Source organism: Sinocyclocheilus grahami, unplaced genomic scaffold, assembly GCF_001515645.1.
Source record: "Sinocyclocheilus grahami isolate Dianchi unplaced genomic scaffold, SAMN03320097.WGS_v1.1 scaffold378.1, whole genome shotgun sequence".
In the NCBI taxonomy this organism is placed as follows: domain Eukaryota; kingdom Metazoa; phylum Chordata; class Actinopteri; order Cypriniformes; family Cyprinidae; genus Sinocyclocheilus; species Sinocyclocheilus grahami.
The window spans coordinates 273968-291082 of record NW_015505557.1 but is presented as its reverse complement, the minus strand read 5'-3'; the positions used below and the strand labels follow the sequence as shown (position 1 = coordinate 291082).

The following is a 17115-nucleotide window of genomic DNA, read 5'->3' as shown; positions in this document are numbered from 1 at the left end:
TGTACATCAGGGGGAAAAAAAGTCTGATGGCAGACTTTTGTTTTGAAATATTTATTGAAGTAATTAGATTACAGAACATGTACAAGAAAAGAAAGACCACAAAATAAAATAACATGCATCCATTGATTTATACAGGACTAGCAGTTTCCTTTTTTAACTCTATATCATTGTCGTTCATGTGAGGATTTTTCTTGCATGTTACCCAGCAGTTACCATGACAACAGATTACTGTGATGGCTGCTAACATGATGGTGCACAATGGTTCAATGGATGGAAAACACAAACACAAATACACACACTAATTATATAAACAAGATAAAAGGTGCTTTGAGCTCTTTCACTTTTTAAAGGATGAAAGTCTTACATCCACTAATAAAGTACACAATGGAAAAAAAAATATATATTTTAACCATCACACTGGATTGTCTAAACAGATTTTTAATCTAACAAAACAGATTTATTAGCCAAGGTGATTCTAAATGCAAGTGCCCTGTCATGTTGTAGGGCAAAGTTAATTTTCACAATAGTTCTTCTACTATGACAATCAGGAAAAAACACAGCATTGAAAAGCATGGAAAAATAAAGATCTAAAGGTGGCAAGTAAAGTGAAAGCTTTCATTGGTAAAAAAGTCAAATGGCAGATTACCTGCCCCATCTCAAGAATCATTTCATTAGTGATTGACTATGAACTATGTAATTCTGTCATAAGCACAATTTATTGCAGAGCCCAAGTCATGATGTCCACAAAAGAGAATAGCATATCATATCTCAGATACAACATTAAGTAATTAAAATACATCTTGCCACAACCGATCTATTCCCCAACACCGTACCGCTTCAACCGTTTTTCGTATAGTTTTACAAAAATAGATCTGCAGTGATGAGCTGTTACGAGAGTCATGCGAAAGAAATAGTCACGGATAAGTCTATGCAAATATGTAAGCTGCTGATGTGATGAGTGGACGCTGGGAGTCTAAACGCCTTCCATGTGTTGAAATGGAAGGCAGGATCGAAAGGCAAAGATGGGTGTCTGCACTGGCTTTTACTGAAGAAACCAGTCAAGGGGAATTCAAGCTGGCATGTAAGGAGGAGGAGGAGGCTCCTTCGCTGGCATTGTCATGGCCATTTCATAGGTGGGAAGGATGTACTATGATAAAGAGAAGTTGCCATTAAAATGAAACCAATCTGAAGCTACACAACACACTTTCCTGTGGTAGCAATCAAAAACGATACAGCTGGTGTTCTCCTGAGGAGTGCCAGAAAGAAAATGGCTCAAAACCTCTTTTGGAGGCAAAGAGTGCCCTCTACTGTAGCAGAGTGAATGGTGTATTTTAAGGGGCTACATTTTTTACTACTGAGAGAGGTTAAGATGCTCTCCTTTTCAGAACAAAAGGCCACCAAAAATGAAATAATTGTATCTGTTCCCATCATCCACTAGCACAACAGATCAGTGTTGTTACTGTTAACTAAAACTATTAAAAACATTCAGTAATTTAAATACAGCTAAATTAAAAGGCAAAATTTGAAATGCTCCCTTGGCAACTAACTGAAATAAGTTTTAAGTATTACAAATTACTAAAATTGAAAATAAATAAATAAAGCTACATAGAAAAAACTAATAAAAATGTCAAAGGCACATAACAAAATCACTAAAACTTACACTAAAATGAAAGTATAAAAAAGTTTATTCAAAATATTAATACATTCTATACTATAACACAGTATATAAATAATACTAATACTAAAACAACATTTGTACAGATAACACTTTTATTCTTCAGAATAATGTACACTGATGAACTGTACACAAAAAGTCCAACAACATATTTTAAAGAAAGTAGGGTGAAGCTTGATCTCCATGTTTTAGGATATCAGTCAACAACAACTTTGCACTAATCTAAGCACTACGTCAGTAACACATTTTTAATTTATACAGTCCAAGTATGACTGTATGAAGTATAAACCTTGGTAATGATGTAGTGCTTGGATTGGTACAGTGTTGTTGTTGTTGACTTTGTCATGTTTAATAACTAATTACTTTCTATAATGATAAATATTATTTTTAGATTTAGTCTAATTACAACATCGTAATCTAATATAATCTTTTCAAATGTAACCTAGAATCAGGCTGGGAAGCCTGTTAAAATGGACATACCTGAGGTGGGGTCTCAAAAGCAGGATAGACTGCAATCTCTGGAGTGTTCCTGTTGTTTATGTACTTATAGCAGTTCCAAACACAGTTGATCAAGTAGGCCTGGAAAAACAAAAAAACAAACACAATCAAATAATAATCTGTCTCTTAAAAATAAGACATATAACGGATTCAGTGTCTGAAAAATCAGGTGAGGTTCATATATCTACCTTAAGGACAATGAGAACGGCAAAGAAGATGAGCACAAACAGCAGGAGACAGCTTGAGTCCAGAGAGAGCAGGTTGTCTTTGTATGGGAAGTCCGGCTAAAAGAGACAGAGATATGTTTTATTTTAATTTAAGAATTTTTCCATGAACCTCTAGTGTCAGAGGCGGTCAGCAGTGGCAGCAGACGGCAGACTGACCAGCTGGTCCAGGTAGTCCTTGATTCTGGGCAGGTACGTGAGGGAGCTGATGGCCACCAGGCAGCTCAGAGCAAAGTCAAACAGCTGGTAGCAAAAGAACGGGATGAGCCAGCCATCACGATTCTGTGCGAGAGGGAAAAATAACAGTCATGTCATAAGGTGGGCTTTTGCCCTTTCGTTTTTAGACTGTTTCTCACCATTTTAATGCTGATGCAAACCTGTAAAACTCCAGGGAATAATGAATCATCCAGTTTTTAAGCTAATAGGAGAAGCTGTGCTGAATAACTAAGCTCAGAGAATACTTAACACGGAAAGGGAGCAATTAGCAAGGCCATGACTCTACTGGAATAGCATTTCACTGCCTATAAGGCCTAAAACATGTGGTCAAAGGATACTCAGGGTCTAAAACACATTTAAGCTCAATGTGCATTCGAGGTAAAAAGCTCAGGTATGGCAAATGTGCATTGACAGCAGAAACTACTGTACAACAAAAGTTCACTGATCCAACCTGTTTTTTAAAGATGACTTCAAGCAAGACTGTGAAGTACAGATGAACACTGGTGAAACACATGATTCTATTCTAGAATACATGACCCCATCAAACGTTTGGGGAAGAATTGATGCATTTTGTTGTAGTGCCTTTAAATGTCAAATAATTTTTACAATGTCCAATGCTCATTATATGCAATATGTGATGTTGCATAATGACAACCCTTTTAACGCTCATGCTGTGTTCCGTGTAACATTTTTGATTTATTTTGTACTTTTTGGGGGGGATTTTTTCCCCCCTTGTGGACACTTGTAGTGTTCCCAGTCAAAAATGACCAGCCTACTAAAAATTGCTAATATATTTCTTGTCATGCTATAGTATTGGCAAGATTTAAGATATGGTGACAATATATCATAATAATGAGAAATCAACAAGGCTGGTCATTTTTGACACAGGAAAAAAATTAGGTAAAGGATTTTCAGCACAGCACAAGGATTAAAGGTGTCAAAATGTTTTTATTTTATTCAACATAAAATAATTAGAACAGGTGTAGCAATTTATAGAAACTTACAGTAATAGCCCCATACACCATCATGGCACTAATGGTGAGCATAAGGAGAGAGATGGCAAAGCCAACACACGCATTCTCTGTGGGGTAAAAGAGAAATTGTATCATTTTAGAGATTATAAATAAAATAAACCAAACATTTAAAAAAAATAATAAAGTAGAATTACATGCCACTGTAGTTTTAGTATTAAATATAGATTTACAGCATTTAATTATCGAAAATATCTAATGAACGTACCTGACATCCTGTCTGAGGCAAAGTAATGCTCAATGACTTCATACTGCAGGTCAACAGTAGGGACGTTCTCAGGGTGAGTTACTGCCACAGTCAACAGAATACCCATCAACAGGTTCACCACCTTTGGAGTGAGATTATATTAGTAAAGAAAGTACAGATGGGATAGTAGGACATAATATTTAACCAGCCTAATAAATAAAACCAAATGTTCAAATCATTCACTGTGTCATGTGACTTCCTGCATATTTTGTTAGTGGAATTCAAAAGGAAAAAAAGAGGTCAGGGTCTTAAAACATTTGCTTGCCAATCTTTACTAAGAATATATAATAATAATAAAAAATAAACAAATACAAATGTGAAATAATCTGCCGAAATTAAAACCAGTCAATCTTAAATGGAAACATGTGGTCTGGTTTTCTGGAAACACCAAGGTCCAGACTTTGGTATACAATTATTTACAATAACATTTTCCACTGACAGTTAAAGACAGATTAAATAATTACTGCCAGTGTCATTTTATTCAAAAGTATTCATAAACCTTGCCAAGCAACAGTTTGTTTAAAATCTAGTCGACACCCTAATTACTACTATATACAGTTATTAAAGCTACCCTCTAATATATACGAATAGCTATGTAATTCTAGATAATTTACTTTATCTAAATGTATTTCGTGCAAATTATCAACTAATTGAATGTCAATCCCATGACAGTCAGTGTTGGGGTTACATGTAACAGATTTATGTAAAATAAATGTAACTGTAATCCATTGCAAAAAATGCGTAATTAAATTACAGTTACTTATGAAAATGTTAACAATTACAAAGGGGGTTGCATCTGAATATTTTCACACACACGCATACAAACTTTTTTTGCTATCTTAGTGGAGACACTTCATAGACTTCCATTGATTTTATATCAGGTTAATTATATTTTCTATCGGCTAACCCAACCCCTACCCTTAAAAAAAACATAGTTTTTACTTAAATCTAGTGTTTTGCACATGTTTCTATATTTCCAAGCATTTATAAACGTGACCTTAGAGCACAAAACCAGTCTTAAGTCGCTGGGGTATATTTTTAGCAATAGCCAAAAAAATATTGTATGGGTCAAAATGATCGATTTTTCTTTTATGCCAAAAATCATTATGATATTAAGTAAAGATCATGTTCCATGAAGATATTTTGCAAATGTCCTACTGTAAATATATCAAAACTTAATTTTTGATTAGTAATATGCATTGCTAAGAACTTCAATTAGACTACTTTAAAGGCGAATTTCTCAATATTTTGAGTTTTTTTTGCACCCTCAGATTCCAGATTTTCAAATAGTTGCATCTCGGCCAAATATTGTCCTCTCCTAACAAACCATACATCAATGGAAAGCTTATTTATTCAGCTTTCAGATGATGTATAAATCTCAATTTAAAAAAATGGACCCTTATGACTGGTTTTGTGGTCCAGGGTCACAAATGTCCTCACTAGTGAGTTGTCATGATCTTCCCCTATTTAGGCCTAAGTGAGGACATTTGGTCCTCACAATTATAGTTAAACCAGTACACACACACATACAAATTTAATTGATTTCTTTCCTCAAATGCATTGGCTGTTCTAAAATATGACACACCAATGTTTAAAGTTTAGGACACAGAATAGGACACATGCTTATTCGATAGTTTTTTCCAAGGCATTGTTAGATGCCAGTGTTTCCTGACATTCGCTATGCAAAGATTTGATTTCAAAAACAGTATAATAGCTATTAAACTAGATCTCGTTATGACGTGCTAAAGTCTGATTGTGTGCTGGTTGTGCTTGAAATTTAAATTTTTATAATATTAATTCAAGTGGATTTTGAAAGTCTGACAGTAATCAGTGTTGAATACTACTGTAAGGTTAACCCTACCTGGTTTAAAAGTTTGAAAATGATTAACAACAGCTGAAAACATTCATTAGAAAAGTAATCAGTTACATTACTTTAATAAAGTAACTGAAATAGTTACACTACTTATTACATTTTAACCGGAGTAACTTGTAATCTGTAACCCGTTACATCTCCAAAGTAACCTTGCCAACACTGATGACACTTTAGTCAATTCAACCTCGGGCCTCAGCTAACGTTAGCGGTCTACAAATAGATGATAAATAAACGCCTTAAAATAACCGCGACATCAAATTATCCTACTTCAATACGCAGACAAGGTTCTTAAAACGTGTTTAATAAACGTATAACAGGTCTAATCACGTTTGCGTGTCTTATTTGTTGATAGCTCCAATTCAAAACATCGAGTTAGCCTAGCTGTTCGTTAACATCGAGCTAACGCGGCGGAGCAAGGAAAAACATCCACACAGACGCACTTTAAAACACAGACACACCTCTAAACTACGGGAGGAAAGTCTACTCTTGTATTTCATTTATGTTTGAAACTACAAGACTATGTTTAACGAATGTTTTACGCCTCGTACCATGTACCAAGTACCCAGGATGATGGTTCCAGTCCGCACGTGACAGCAGCCGCAGCAGCGCGCGCTGTACAGTCGGTCTCGAGACGGTTTGAAACGCATGTCGCTCTCGGCGGTTTGAAGAAACATCGAGAAAAAGAGACGAGATGAGTCCCCCCTGTCAAAAACAGCAGCCACAATAGCAGCGCTCGATCTTTCGGGCAAAACTCCCCCTGACGGATGACAAACAATGGGGGCGTGGTCAAAGCTCAATCATAGCGATGCCCGACTCGTGAACGAATCATTCTTTTGAGTCGGATCTTTTTAATACATCGGTAGAACCATAGACATGTGGTTCGGTTCACAAAATTGAAGTGGGCTGAATCAGACTGAGCAGTTTTTATTCGGTTTAAATGTTATTGCCCTTATATGTTCTTTGTTCTAAAAATTGCAATAATAAAAAAAAAAAAAGATTCAGACTGAGAAGGAATCATACTGAATAAATCGCTCGTGAGTCGAATTGAACGCTTTTTACGGGTCGGACTGAACCGAGTGATTGTCGAGTGAACATCGCACTGACTGACTGAACAGAGAACCGTCAACCGAGGATAAATCGAGGATTTGACTGATTGCGTTACAAATATATGTTCATATAGATTTATTCATATTTAGATAAATATAGAAACGAAATTAATCATATATATGATTCATTTTGAATAGGTTCTTTAAGCTAACTGTCGTTTAGAACCGATTCGCCCAAAGGAATCACTAACACATCACTACTGAATCACAGTGTTGCCGACTAATTTTCAGGGGAAGTTTTTTTTTTAACAGTTTATTAGTAGTTAGTTAGTATGCTGCACTCTAAGAAAAGTTAAAAAAAATACTGCACAATCTACTGTGTTAATATCAAGGAATTTTCTGGATTTACTTTTCTACAGGTTTTTGTACCTGCATTTTTAATTACGCATTGTATTTTGTGTTTTCGGGTTACAACGGATAACGGATAATGTCCTGGAAAGTTACTAGCAGGTTTTCTGCATATTTTTCTTACAGTGTACTAACTCATCAACAATCACAGGTACAAGCTACTAACAAAGTGTCTCATAAATGAAAAATAACAGTATTCAATTATTATTACTATTAAATTAAACAATTGCAAATAGCAGCCAACTTAATTGACAGTTTAAGTTGGTTTCCTCTTTTTGTGTAATTTAAATGGTAAATTGTGCCTTTTTATCATTTGAGTCACTTATCAAAAGTTGCTAAAAGCTGCCAAATAAAAAAAAAAAAATAGCTACATTTGTTGCTAGGGTAGTCTGAAAAGTTGCTAAATTTAGCAACAAAATTGCTAAGTATTTATTACTGCATTGGTGGGTCCTTAAGGAGAAATCGCACAGGAGGAGGAGGATGTGCATGAGCTCACCCAGCTGTAGACAGACGAAGTTCAGGGCTGGATGCTTTTCTCGCAAAAGCTTTTATGAGTTTCGAGAGCTGTTATATAATAGATAAGATGCTGTAAATTATGTAAGAAATCAGGTGATATACCAGAGATAGACAGTGGCAGCTTGCAAAGATATATACAGTGGTGTCCTGATTCCTGATTTCTTATTTTTTTGCATGTTTGTCACACTTTAATGTTTCAGATCATCAAACAAATTTAAATATTAGTCAAAGATAACAAGTAAACACAAGATGCAGTTTTTAAATGAAGGTTTTTTATTATTAAGAGAAAACAAAATCCAAAACTACATGGCCCTGTGTGAAGAAGTGTTTGCCCCCCTGTTAAAACTGTGGTTTATCACACCCGAGTTCAATTTCTCTAGCCACACCCAGGCCTGATTACTGCCACACCTGTTCGCAATCAAGAAATCTCTTAAGGGGGCCGGAGCCAAAGCAAAGACATTTCAAGAACATCTGAGAGCATTTCGTCATCTCTTCAGACGTTTAAAAAACACTTTGTAAGAAATAAACTAAATACTTTAACAGACCGGGAAGGAAAACGTTCCCGATCTCATTCTTAACGTTCCATTGCAGTAGCCCGTCTGAATCCGGGAGGTTTCCTGAAGTGCACTTGCTCCTGAGGCTGCAAGTCGCCTCCTTGGCACCAGCATCTGTCGGATCCTGTCCATCTTCAGTCATCAGTCATCAGTCTAGCACTAAAAATCAACAGGTGGGAATATCCTGAAAAGGGACGGGGGTTGATGGAAAGCGGAGGGAATGGATGTAAAGGAGATGAATGGTGCTTTTAGGGGAAATGTGCAAATCACTTTCCTATCTAAATCAATGCTGGCCATTTTGTTTTGGCATTCAAGGGCTGGAACAATAAAGAAAAAAAAAATACTGGAGTGATTAACCGTCCCTCTTCTGTCTGTCTGGTTAAAAAAAATACACATTTTCAGTCACTGGTGTTACATTTGTTTTGGCCCCACAGGGTACCTACTGCAGTAGTGCAGAAACGGAAAAAAAATAATTATAGAAATGAAACCGTCATTGTTTTCCTACCGTTTGAAACCATCCCACAATAATAACGACAATAATAATATTAATAATGCTTCAAAGATGCAGGAAATTATTGCCTAAGGCATGATTCTATACAATATTTTCAGTACATACTTTGTAAGTGTTTAAGGAAAACAATCCTTGTATCTGCTACTTGTTCAAAAAGAATGTACAGCTTGATTACTCTAGTTTTGTGCCTTAGTCCTTTTTGCTGCTTTTTCACATTTTCAACTTCTTTTTCCTTACAGCTTCAGCTCGTTGGCAATTTTCGAGGCAATGTTTTTGAAAGCGATGGATGTTCCTGATATCCGCTTGAAGCGCACGCCGTTTAGCGAGAGGCGGGGCAGTTTGCACACCTCCATCTCCCATTGGACCAAGCTCTCGGCGTGGCCGTCGCCATGGACGCATAGAAGCAGGAAGCGCTCACGCTGCTCGTAATCGCAGTTGTTGGCGTCCAGGACTTTGCGGATCTCGCGCATCATCTCTGTGGGCTCCATGGAGGAGGTGGTCTTCATGCTCCAGGTGAAGCGTAGCGAGCGGGGTTTGGCGTCTTTATGTTCCTCTTTCTGATCCCCAGACACATTACGACTGCAGGAGAGAAGAGAGAACGGTCAGAGAAATGGGAAACACTTGGTTCGTGAAAGTGAACATGAGAACATTAATGGCAGAAATGTACACAAGTAGGCAACATGAACACTTGGCTAATGCATTGATCCTACTGCATTTTTCTAGGGTGCCACTAGTTTTTATGGTAACACTTTACAATAAGGTTCATTATTTAACATTAGTTAACTACTTTAGTTAACATGAACTAAGCATGAACAATACTTCTACAGCATTTATTAATCTTAGTTAATGTTAATTTCAACATTTACTACTGCATTATTAAAATCAAAAGTTGTGCTTAGTTAATGCACTGTGAATTAACGAACTAACTATGAACAACTGTATTTTCATTAACTAACATTAGCAAAGATGAATAAATACTGTAATAAATGTATTGTTCATTGTTTGTTCATGTTAGTTAATACATTAACTAACAGAACCTTATTGTAAAGTGTTACCGTTTTTATTTTATTTTGATTTTTAATTTCAAGTGAATTTTAGATTCCAAATAGCTTTTATGCTGTTTGTTCATAAAATTAAATTTAACCTATTTGTGTGTAGTTGCTGATTTTTATTTTTTTTAATAAAGATATTAATATTTTTACTCTGCGAGGATGCATTAAATAGATCCAAACTGACAGACTTTACTTTTTGGGAAAGTGGCTTAATTTAATAATTCACCACCACATCCATTACCATACAAAAGTTTGGGCTGATGGTTTTTTCTTGTCCTTTTTTAACTGAATGAAATAACTATTTTTATTTAGCAAGAACGCATTCAATTGTTCAGAAGCGACAACAGAGACATTTATAATGTTATAAAAGATTTCTATTTCAAATAAATGCTGTTTTGAACTTTCTATTCATCAAAGAATCCTGAAAAAAAAGACTGTAGTAATGTCTGCTGAAAATTCAGCTCTGCATCACAGGTATAAATTACATTTTTCAAAACATAAACAGCATTAAACAGAGCTTGCATAGCTGGAAGTCTTTGCGTTCACATACTCGTTTGTTTCAGACCGTCGTAATGAGGATGCTGGTGTGGGTAAATGAACATAAAAACAACCGTTTTTATTTTATTTTGATTTTTAATTTCAAGTGAATTTTAGATTCCAAATAGCTTTTATGCTGTTTGTTCATAAAATTAAATTTAACCTATTTGTGTGTAGTTGCTGATTTTTTATTTTTTTTAATAAAGATATTAATATTTTTACTCTGCGAGGATGCATTAAATAGATCCAAACTGACAGACTTTACTTTTTGGGAAAGTGGCTTAATTTAATAATTCACCACCACATCCACTACCATACAAAAGTTTGGGCTGATGGTTTTTTCTTGTCCTTTTTTAACTGAATGAAATAACTATTTTTATTTAGCAAGAACGCATTCAATTGTTCAGAAGCGACAACAGAGACATTTATAATGTTACAAAAGATTTCTATTTCAAATAAATGCTGTTTTGAACTTTCTATTCATCAAAGAATCCTGAAAAAAAAGACTGTAGTAATGTCTGCTGAAAATTCAGCTCTGCATCACAGGTATAAATTACATTTTTCAAAACATAAACAGCATTAAACAGAGCTTGCATAGCTGGAAGTCTTTGCGTTCACATACTCGTTTGTTTCAGACCGTCGTAATGAGGATGCTGGTGTGGGTAAATGAACATAAAAACAAGTTCTTACATAACTTTTCACTCTTTCCAGTGACAACACATGCACTGAAGCACCTGAGCGCATTTGACATGCAGTGAACACAAAAATCCCTATGCAGAGATACAGAAACTATATATAAGCAAAATAAGAATAGAAAGAAAAATACTCATTAAACTGGCCATGAGGTGTGATTTTAATCAACTATAAAATGTTTCCAAGCTCAGATTCGAATCTAAACTTCACAAGTAAACCACTGTATGATGTTACATAGTGTTGTGGCTGGTATTGGGAGTGATTTTAGTGTTACTATTTTAAACAAACACTTATCCCTAAATATGAGCAACATTGCTTTGACCTTTACTCTTGTCTTAGCAAACAGCACTAATAATCATGCATCACTTTCTTCTTCTTGCCACAAGATGGGGGAGCAATAGAGCTAGATGCCAATGCAAACAAAAGCTTACTTTTGTTGTGACAGATCAGAATAAATGAATACTCATAGAACAGATTATCAGAGGCTCACATAAACCTCTATGGTTAAACTCAATGCACTTGATCTTTGGGATATCATGTCATATGCCAGTTTATGTATGTTTGTAGATTTATTCAAAACAGCGAGGTTAAGTCTGTGGAGTAATGTTAGGACTAAATGTGACCCTGGAGCACAAAACCAGTCTTAAGTCACTGGGGTATATTTGTAGCAATAGCCAAAAAATACATTGTATGGGTCAAAATGATTGATTTTTATTTTATGCCAAAAATCATTCGGATATTAAGTAAAGATTATGTTCCATGAAGATATTTTGTACATTTCCTACTGTAAATATATCAAAACTTAATTTTTGATTAGTAATATGCATTGCTAAGAACTTCATTTGGACAACTTTAAAGGCGGTTTTCTCAATATTTGGATTTTTTTTGCACCCTCTGATTCCAGATTTTCAAATAGTTGTATCTCGGCCAAATATTGTCCAGATGATCTATAAATATCAATTTAAAAAAATGGACCCTTATGACTGGTTTTGTCGTCCAGGGTCACAAATGTCCAAAAAGCAAAGAAAAGATGGTATAAAATCAGAACTGTAAAACCAGATGTCCTGTCTCACCTTGAATCCTCATACCTCCCATTTCTATCGCATTCTGCCGGCACTCTTTAAAAACCAGGATGAAAAAGAGAAAAATAGTTTAGAGGCAAGTAAATCTGAGACTCAGCTGATCAAGGAAAGAAAGATAAGACAACAATAGCTTTTCAGACATCCTAGGACAAAAGAGAGAGAGTATCAAAGCCAATGTTAGAGAGAACGCCAACGACAGATACAATGTCCTGTGTAAGTGGAGAGGAATATTGGACATGCACTTAAAAATGGACCTGTGTGGAGAGATAAAATGGGAGAGGAGGAGACAGAGGGTATTACAGATACCCTCCCTGTACCCTATGATTCAACTTCCTGTTCTAAATAGATTCCATGCAGTGGACACAACTGAGCTCATTTTGTCTGGTAAGAAAGAAAAAAAAACATGATTTAAAAGGAAGGGCTCTCATAATGAAGAAAGATGGACATAATGTGGAGCAGTGTGGGGTAAGCTGTGCCACTTTTTACCCAAGCTGTCTTCTGGGCAGGGAAAAATTATATAGCTTTAAAATGAATATGGATAATTATAAATATTTGATCTTCATTATTTTTGACATATTCATATTTCTGGATATCTGCTATTAAATGAAATGAGAATAAAGCTGAAAGCGGTTGTTGGCACAACTTAACCCAAACCACGTGACACACTTTTCCTTTTTGGGAAAGTTGCTTCAATTAATAATGGCAATTTACACTACACTAAGATTTTATATATACTGTATGTATTTTTTTTATTAAAAACTTTTATTAAGAAAGGATGCATCAAAAGGGACAAAACATTTCTATTTCAATTAAATGCATTTCTTTTGAACTTTCTATTCATCAAAGAATTTTGAAAAAAATTAGAATGATTTCTGAAAGGATCATGTGACACTGAAGACTAGTAACGGCTGCAGAAAATTCAGCTTGCATCACAGGAATAAATTACATTTGAAAATATATTAAAATAGAAAACAGTAATAATATTTAAAATAATCATAATGTTACTTAAAAAATTTTTTTTTTAAATATAAATGCAGCCTTGGGGAGCATAAGTATATATATATATAAAAAAAAAAAACATAAAAAAAAAATCTTACTGACTTTTGAATAATACTGTATGACATATATCTGGGGGAAATATATATATATATATATATATATATATATATATATATATATATATATATATATATTAAATAAATATATTTTAGATATAAATATTTTTTTATTTATATCTAACATAAAAAATAAGTATTTTTTTAAAAACGTTCCATAGGGAATAATGGCTTGTTATAGTTGTATTGAAGGTGAAGTGTTTGTTTACCTGCGCGTGAGCTTGGATGTGAGCTTTGTGAAGAGGTTTGTTGATCCGCGGCTCCGGGACTGTGAGAGTGGCGTGGCATCGTGCGATAAGGTTGGAGAGGCAGGGGGTCCATTATAGGTGGCTGTGCGTCGCTCCCTCAGCTGGCCTCCGTGGAAAGTGCTGCGGCTTAGCGTGCCTCGTGGGAAACGCAGGCGGTCCGGGGGAGTCGCGCTACTAATGCTGTGCGTGGAGGAACCGGGGTTCCGCTGACTCGTCTGAGTCACGCTCGTACTGAAGAGAGTAGAATCAGGGTCACAGTATGATGAAATAGGAAAATCAGCTAACAACACTGATTACATTTACAACCAGGTGGTCTTTGGACACTTAAAGGGATAGTGCACCACAAAAAATGAAAATTCTGTCGTCATTAACACATCCTCATATCATTCCAAACCTGTATGACTTTCTTTTATCTTTGGAAAACAACAGAAGATATTTTGAAAAATGTTTTTACAATAAAAAAAGTCAATATTTTAAAACGCATTAAAATATTTTCTTTTGTGTTCTGCAGAAGAAAGCCATGCGGGTTTGAAATAACATGCGGCTGAGTAAATGATTCAGTGTTGATATTATTAACAAAGTATTACAAATGATTTTCGTTAACTGAAATAAAGCTGAAATAAAATCTAATCAAATATAACTACCGGTATTTGATGAAAAATACTTAAACTAAGATGTTGCCTTGGCAACTAACTGAAATAAAATAAGTTTAATTTAAAGCACTACAATTACTAAAACTAAAATAAAAACAAATGAAAGCTAAATAAAAAATTACAAAGGCAAAAAAAAAAAACAAAACAAAAAAAAAGATATAAAAAATAAAAGCCAATTCAAAATATTAATAAATACTATAACGGTATATAAATAATAATAAAATGGCACAGAAATTATGACAGAATTTGCATTTTTTAAAATAAAAATGAAATAAAATCTCTTTAAGCAACTATACCTTTAAACCACAGCTACAAGTCATTGAATATTACAACAGAATGTAACAAAATAGCAAACCAAAACAATAACTATGCAAATAAATGATGTTAGAACTTTTCTCAGAAATAATTTATGTGAATGCTTTTAATAAAGCAGTGTTTTCTTGATTTTTAGTGGATATATGTAGTCAGTTCTCCTCAAACTCACACAGGTTTCCAAGCAGAACAACCACAGGTTTAGATCCTCACATTAATTATGAACATATTTTTAAAAAATTCACTGGTTAAGAAGCTATTATAGGTCTGTTAGTTTTAATTTCCATATATAGTGTATTTAATTGGCATATATCTATAATAGTGACTTAACCATAATTTAACCCTAGCAATCTGTGCTCAACAAAATTCTTAATCTGCATATGTATTTCTTGCACACTAAACTGATCAAAATAATCAGAAAACATCTCAACAGTCCTTTCACTAGTCTTTGACTAGGTTAATGTAGTTTACATCCTATATTAGTGGGTTTAGACACAAGGAAGTTAGTTAACGGTTTAAATGGGAAGATGCAGGAACTCCTCAAATGTTAAAACGCAACGGAAGCTCCACGACGAGTCCTCCTGACACTACAGGGATGAGACGAGGGTGGCAGGAAATCAAAGACGCAGACAGCAGAGAGGTCAGAGGGCGTTAGAGAGGAGTGCGATGGAGAGACACACTAAGATTAGAGACAGACGCTGAACTCGTCTTTACTTGGGCTTGAAGAGATCAGAGGTGCCGTCGTTGAGCGGCAAGGTGGCGCGGCAGGTGTGTCCGGAGGCCGAGAGTGACGTGGCCTTTTGGTGGCGCAGACGGACAGAAGCCGATGAGCTGGCGAGAGCAACAGCATACGCCGTCGGACTCGTGCTGACACATCCTGACATTTCATTCAGGCTGGCCAACGGCAGGCGGGCAAATAAACAGCAGTGGGATGGATCAGACATAGTATGTACGAAGAAAGCAGAGCATACGAGATAAAAACTGTGAGCATAGAAGAATACAAAGAGAGTAATATAGGATACGGATGGATCACGATGGTCGACTAGTCGTTCAAAACTGACTAGTCAACATAAATGTGCGTCTGATGGAATCTCCCCTATAAAGGAGATATACTCACATACTCACCCTTATGTCACTCCAAAGCTGTATGACTTTTTTCTTCAGTGGAACATAAAACTGGATCACCAAAACAACACTGGACCCCACTGACTTTCATTTTATGGACCCAAAAAAAAAATCTTCAAAAATTGTTTCTTTTTCAGAAGAAAAAAAAAAGTACACTACTATTCAAAAGTTTGTGTTTGGTAAGATTTTGTAATGGTTTTTAAATCTCTTATGCTCACCAAGGCTGCAGATATTTGATCAAAAATACAGTAAAAACAGTAATAATGCGAAATATTATTACAATTTAAAATGACGCTTTTCTATACGAGTATATTTTAAAATGTAATTTATTCCTGGGATCCAAAGCGGAATTTTCCAGTCTTCAGTGTCACATGTTTCTTCAGAAATCATTCTAATACGCTGATCTGCTTGTCAGGAAATATTTCTTATTATCAATGTTGAAAACAGTTGTGCTGCTTAAAATTTTTGTGGATCCCCAAACTAAAGTTTTGAATAGTAGTGTATAAAGATTTTAAAATGACATGAGAATTAATAAAGGATGATAAAGCGTTCACTTTTGATTGAACTATCCCTTTAAGACTAGTCGACTGTGTGTGTGTGGCTTTGAATTTTGCGTATCCCTAATATGGGATTCAGCACAAGGTTTGTCTCTCTCTGTGGACTGCATGTTAAAGCTAAGCGGTTCAGCATGGCAGACTGGCACAGCAAGGTTGGCAGTGTTTTTTTGTGATACTGACACGAGTCAGCAAGACAGAAGCCTCTTTGTGAACTCAAAACGTGTAATGCAAACATCCCAAATGAATCTGGAGGGAGCATGTCCTGGCGTGCCCATATATTTTCATATTCTCCATCTGTATTTCCACAGATCTTCCCCCAGAAAAGGAATCAATATATTAATGAATGCTTAGACAACACCAGTTTGACACTATGGACCATAATAATAACTCCTTAAGTGTTTATAACCACTACAATTTACATTGCACATATTTAAGTTTGTAGGACAGACTGTAGAAGTGATCGGTGATTTGAAAAAATAAATAAAAGCAGTTACATTTTTTTGCTAATGATATGTCAAATAAATTATGACATGTAAGATAGTTAGTAGGGCTTCACAAATGGGTAAAAATTGTGGATATTATTATATATAATTATTATATTATTTATATAATTTTTAATCAAATTTATATCATTATTAAATATATTGAAAAATACTGGTATTTGAACTGTCTAATATGCATTTATCTCATATTGCCGCTGCTTAGATATCAAATAAATGATGTTTAAAAAGTGTAAAAGGTGTTCAAATAAACACCAGGCCATATCTCAATTTAAAAATTTGAATTTGATTACGTATACAGCCTTAGAATTTTCAGCAGTAACATTCAGTCTAAGTTCTACATGATAAAGTAATGTAATGTAAAATATTACATTACATTAATAATGTAATGGGGGGGGGGGGGGGAAAAAAAATGGATTCTCCCAAAAATTTTTGAACCTAT

At 35.0% G+C, this 17115-nt stretch overlaps 2 protein-coding genes across 2 annotated transcripts in view; both read right to left on the bottom strand.

Annotated features, from left to right (window-relative positions):
* Positions 1 to 35: 35 nt before the first annotated feature.
* LOC107549693 (lysosomal-associated transmembrane protein 4A) lies at positions 36 to 6546 on the bottom strand. The gene is made up of 7 exons (XM_016230867.1): positions 6313 to 6546; positions 3853 to 3973; positions 3618 to 3694; positions 2557 to 2679; positions 2362 to 2457; positions 2156 to 2254; positions 36 to 1147 (listed from the first exon to the last, which is right to left on the bottom strand). Exons 1-7 carry the CDS (start codon positions 6436 to 6438, stop codon positions 1070 to 1072), a joined length of 720 nt encoding a protein of 239 aa, XP_016086353.1. The 5' UTR covers positions 6439 to 6546; the 3' UTR covers positions 36 to 1069.
* A 2162-nt stretch (positions 6547 to 8708) lies between these two features.
* LOC107549664 (MAP/microtubule affinity-regulating kinase 3-like) overlaps positions 8709 to 17115 on the bottom strand; it is a 61246-nt gene continuing 52839 nt past the window's right edge. The window contains exons 14-17 of the mRNA XM_016230839.1: positions 15206 to 15385; positions 13488 to 13757; positions 12155 to 12199; positions 8709 to 9378 (exon numbers count right to left, since the gene is read on the bottom strand). Coding sequence (XP_016086325.1) covers positions 9033 to 9378; positions 12155 to 12199; positions 13488 to 13757; positions 15206 to 15385 — 841 coding nt within the window. The 3' untranslated portion in view covers positions 8709 to 9032. The remainder of the gene's footprint in view (positions 9379 to 12154; positions 12200 to 13487; positions 13758 to 15205; positions 15386 to 17115) is intronic.

What these genes read in the sequence shown, in the direction of transcription:
- LOC107549693 (XM_016230867.1), bottom strand. Translation starts at nt 6,438, where the DNA reads ATGTTTCTTCAAACCGCCGAGAGCGACATGCGTTTCAAACCGTCTCGA. An exon ending in AGGACTACCTGGACCAGCTG is followed by an intron (nt 2,458 to 2,556) that starts GTCAGTCTGCCG and finishes TGTCTCTTTTAG; the next exon opens with CCGGACTTCCCATACAAAGA. An exon ending in CTTTTGAGACCCCACCTCAG is followed by an intron (nt 1,148 to 2,155) that starts GTATGTCCATTT and finishes TCTTTATCATAG; the next exon opens with TACATCCTTCCCACCTATGA.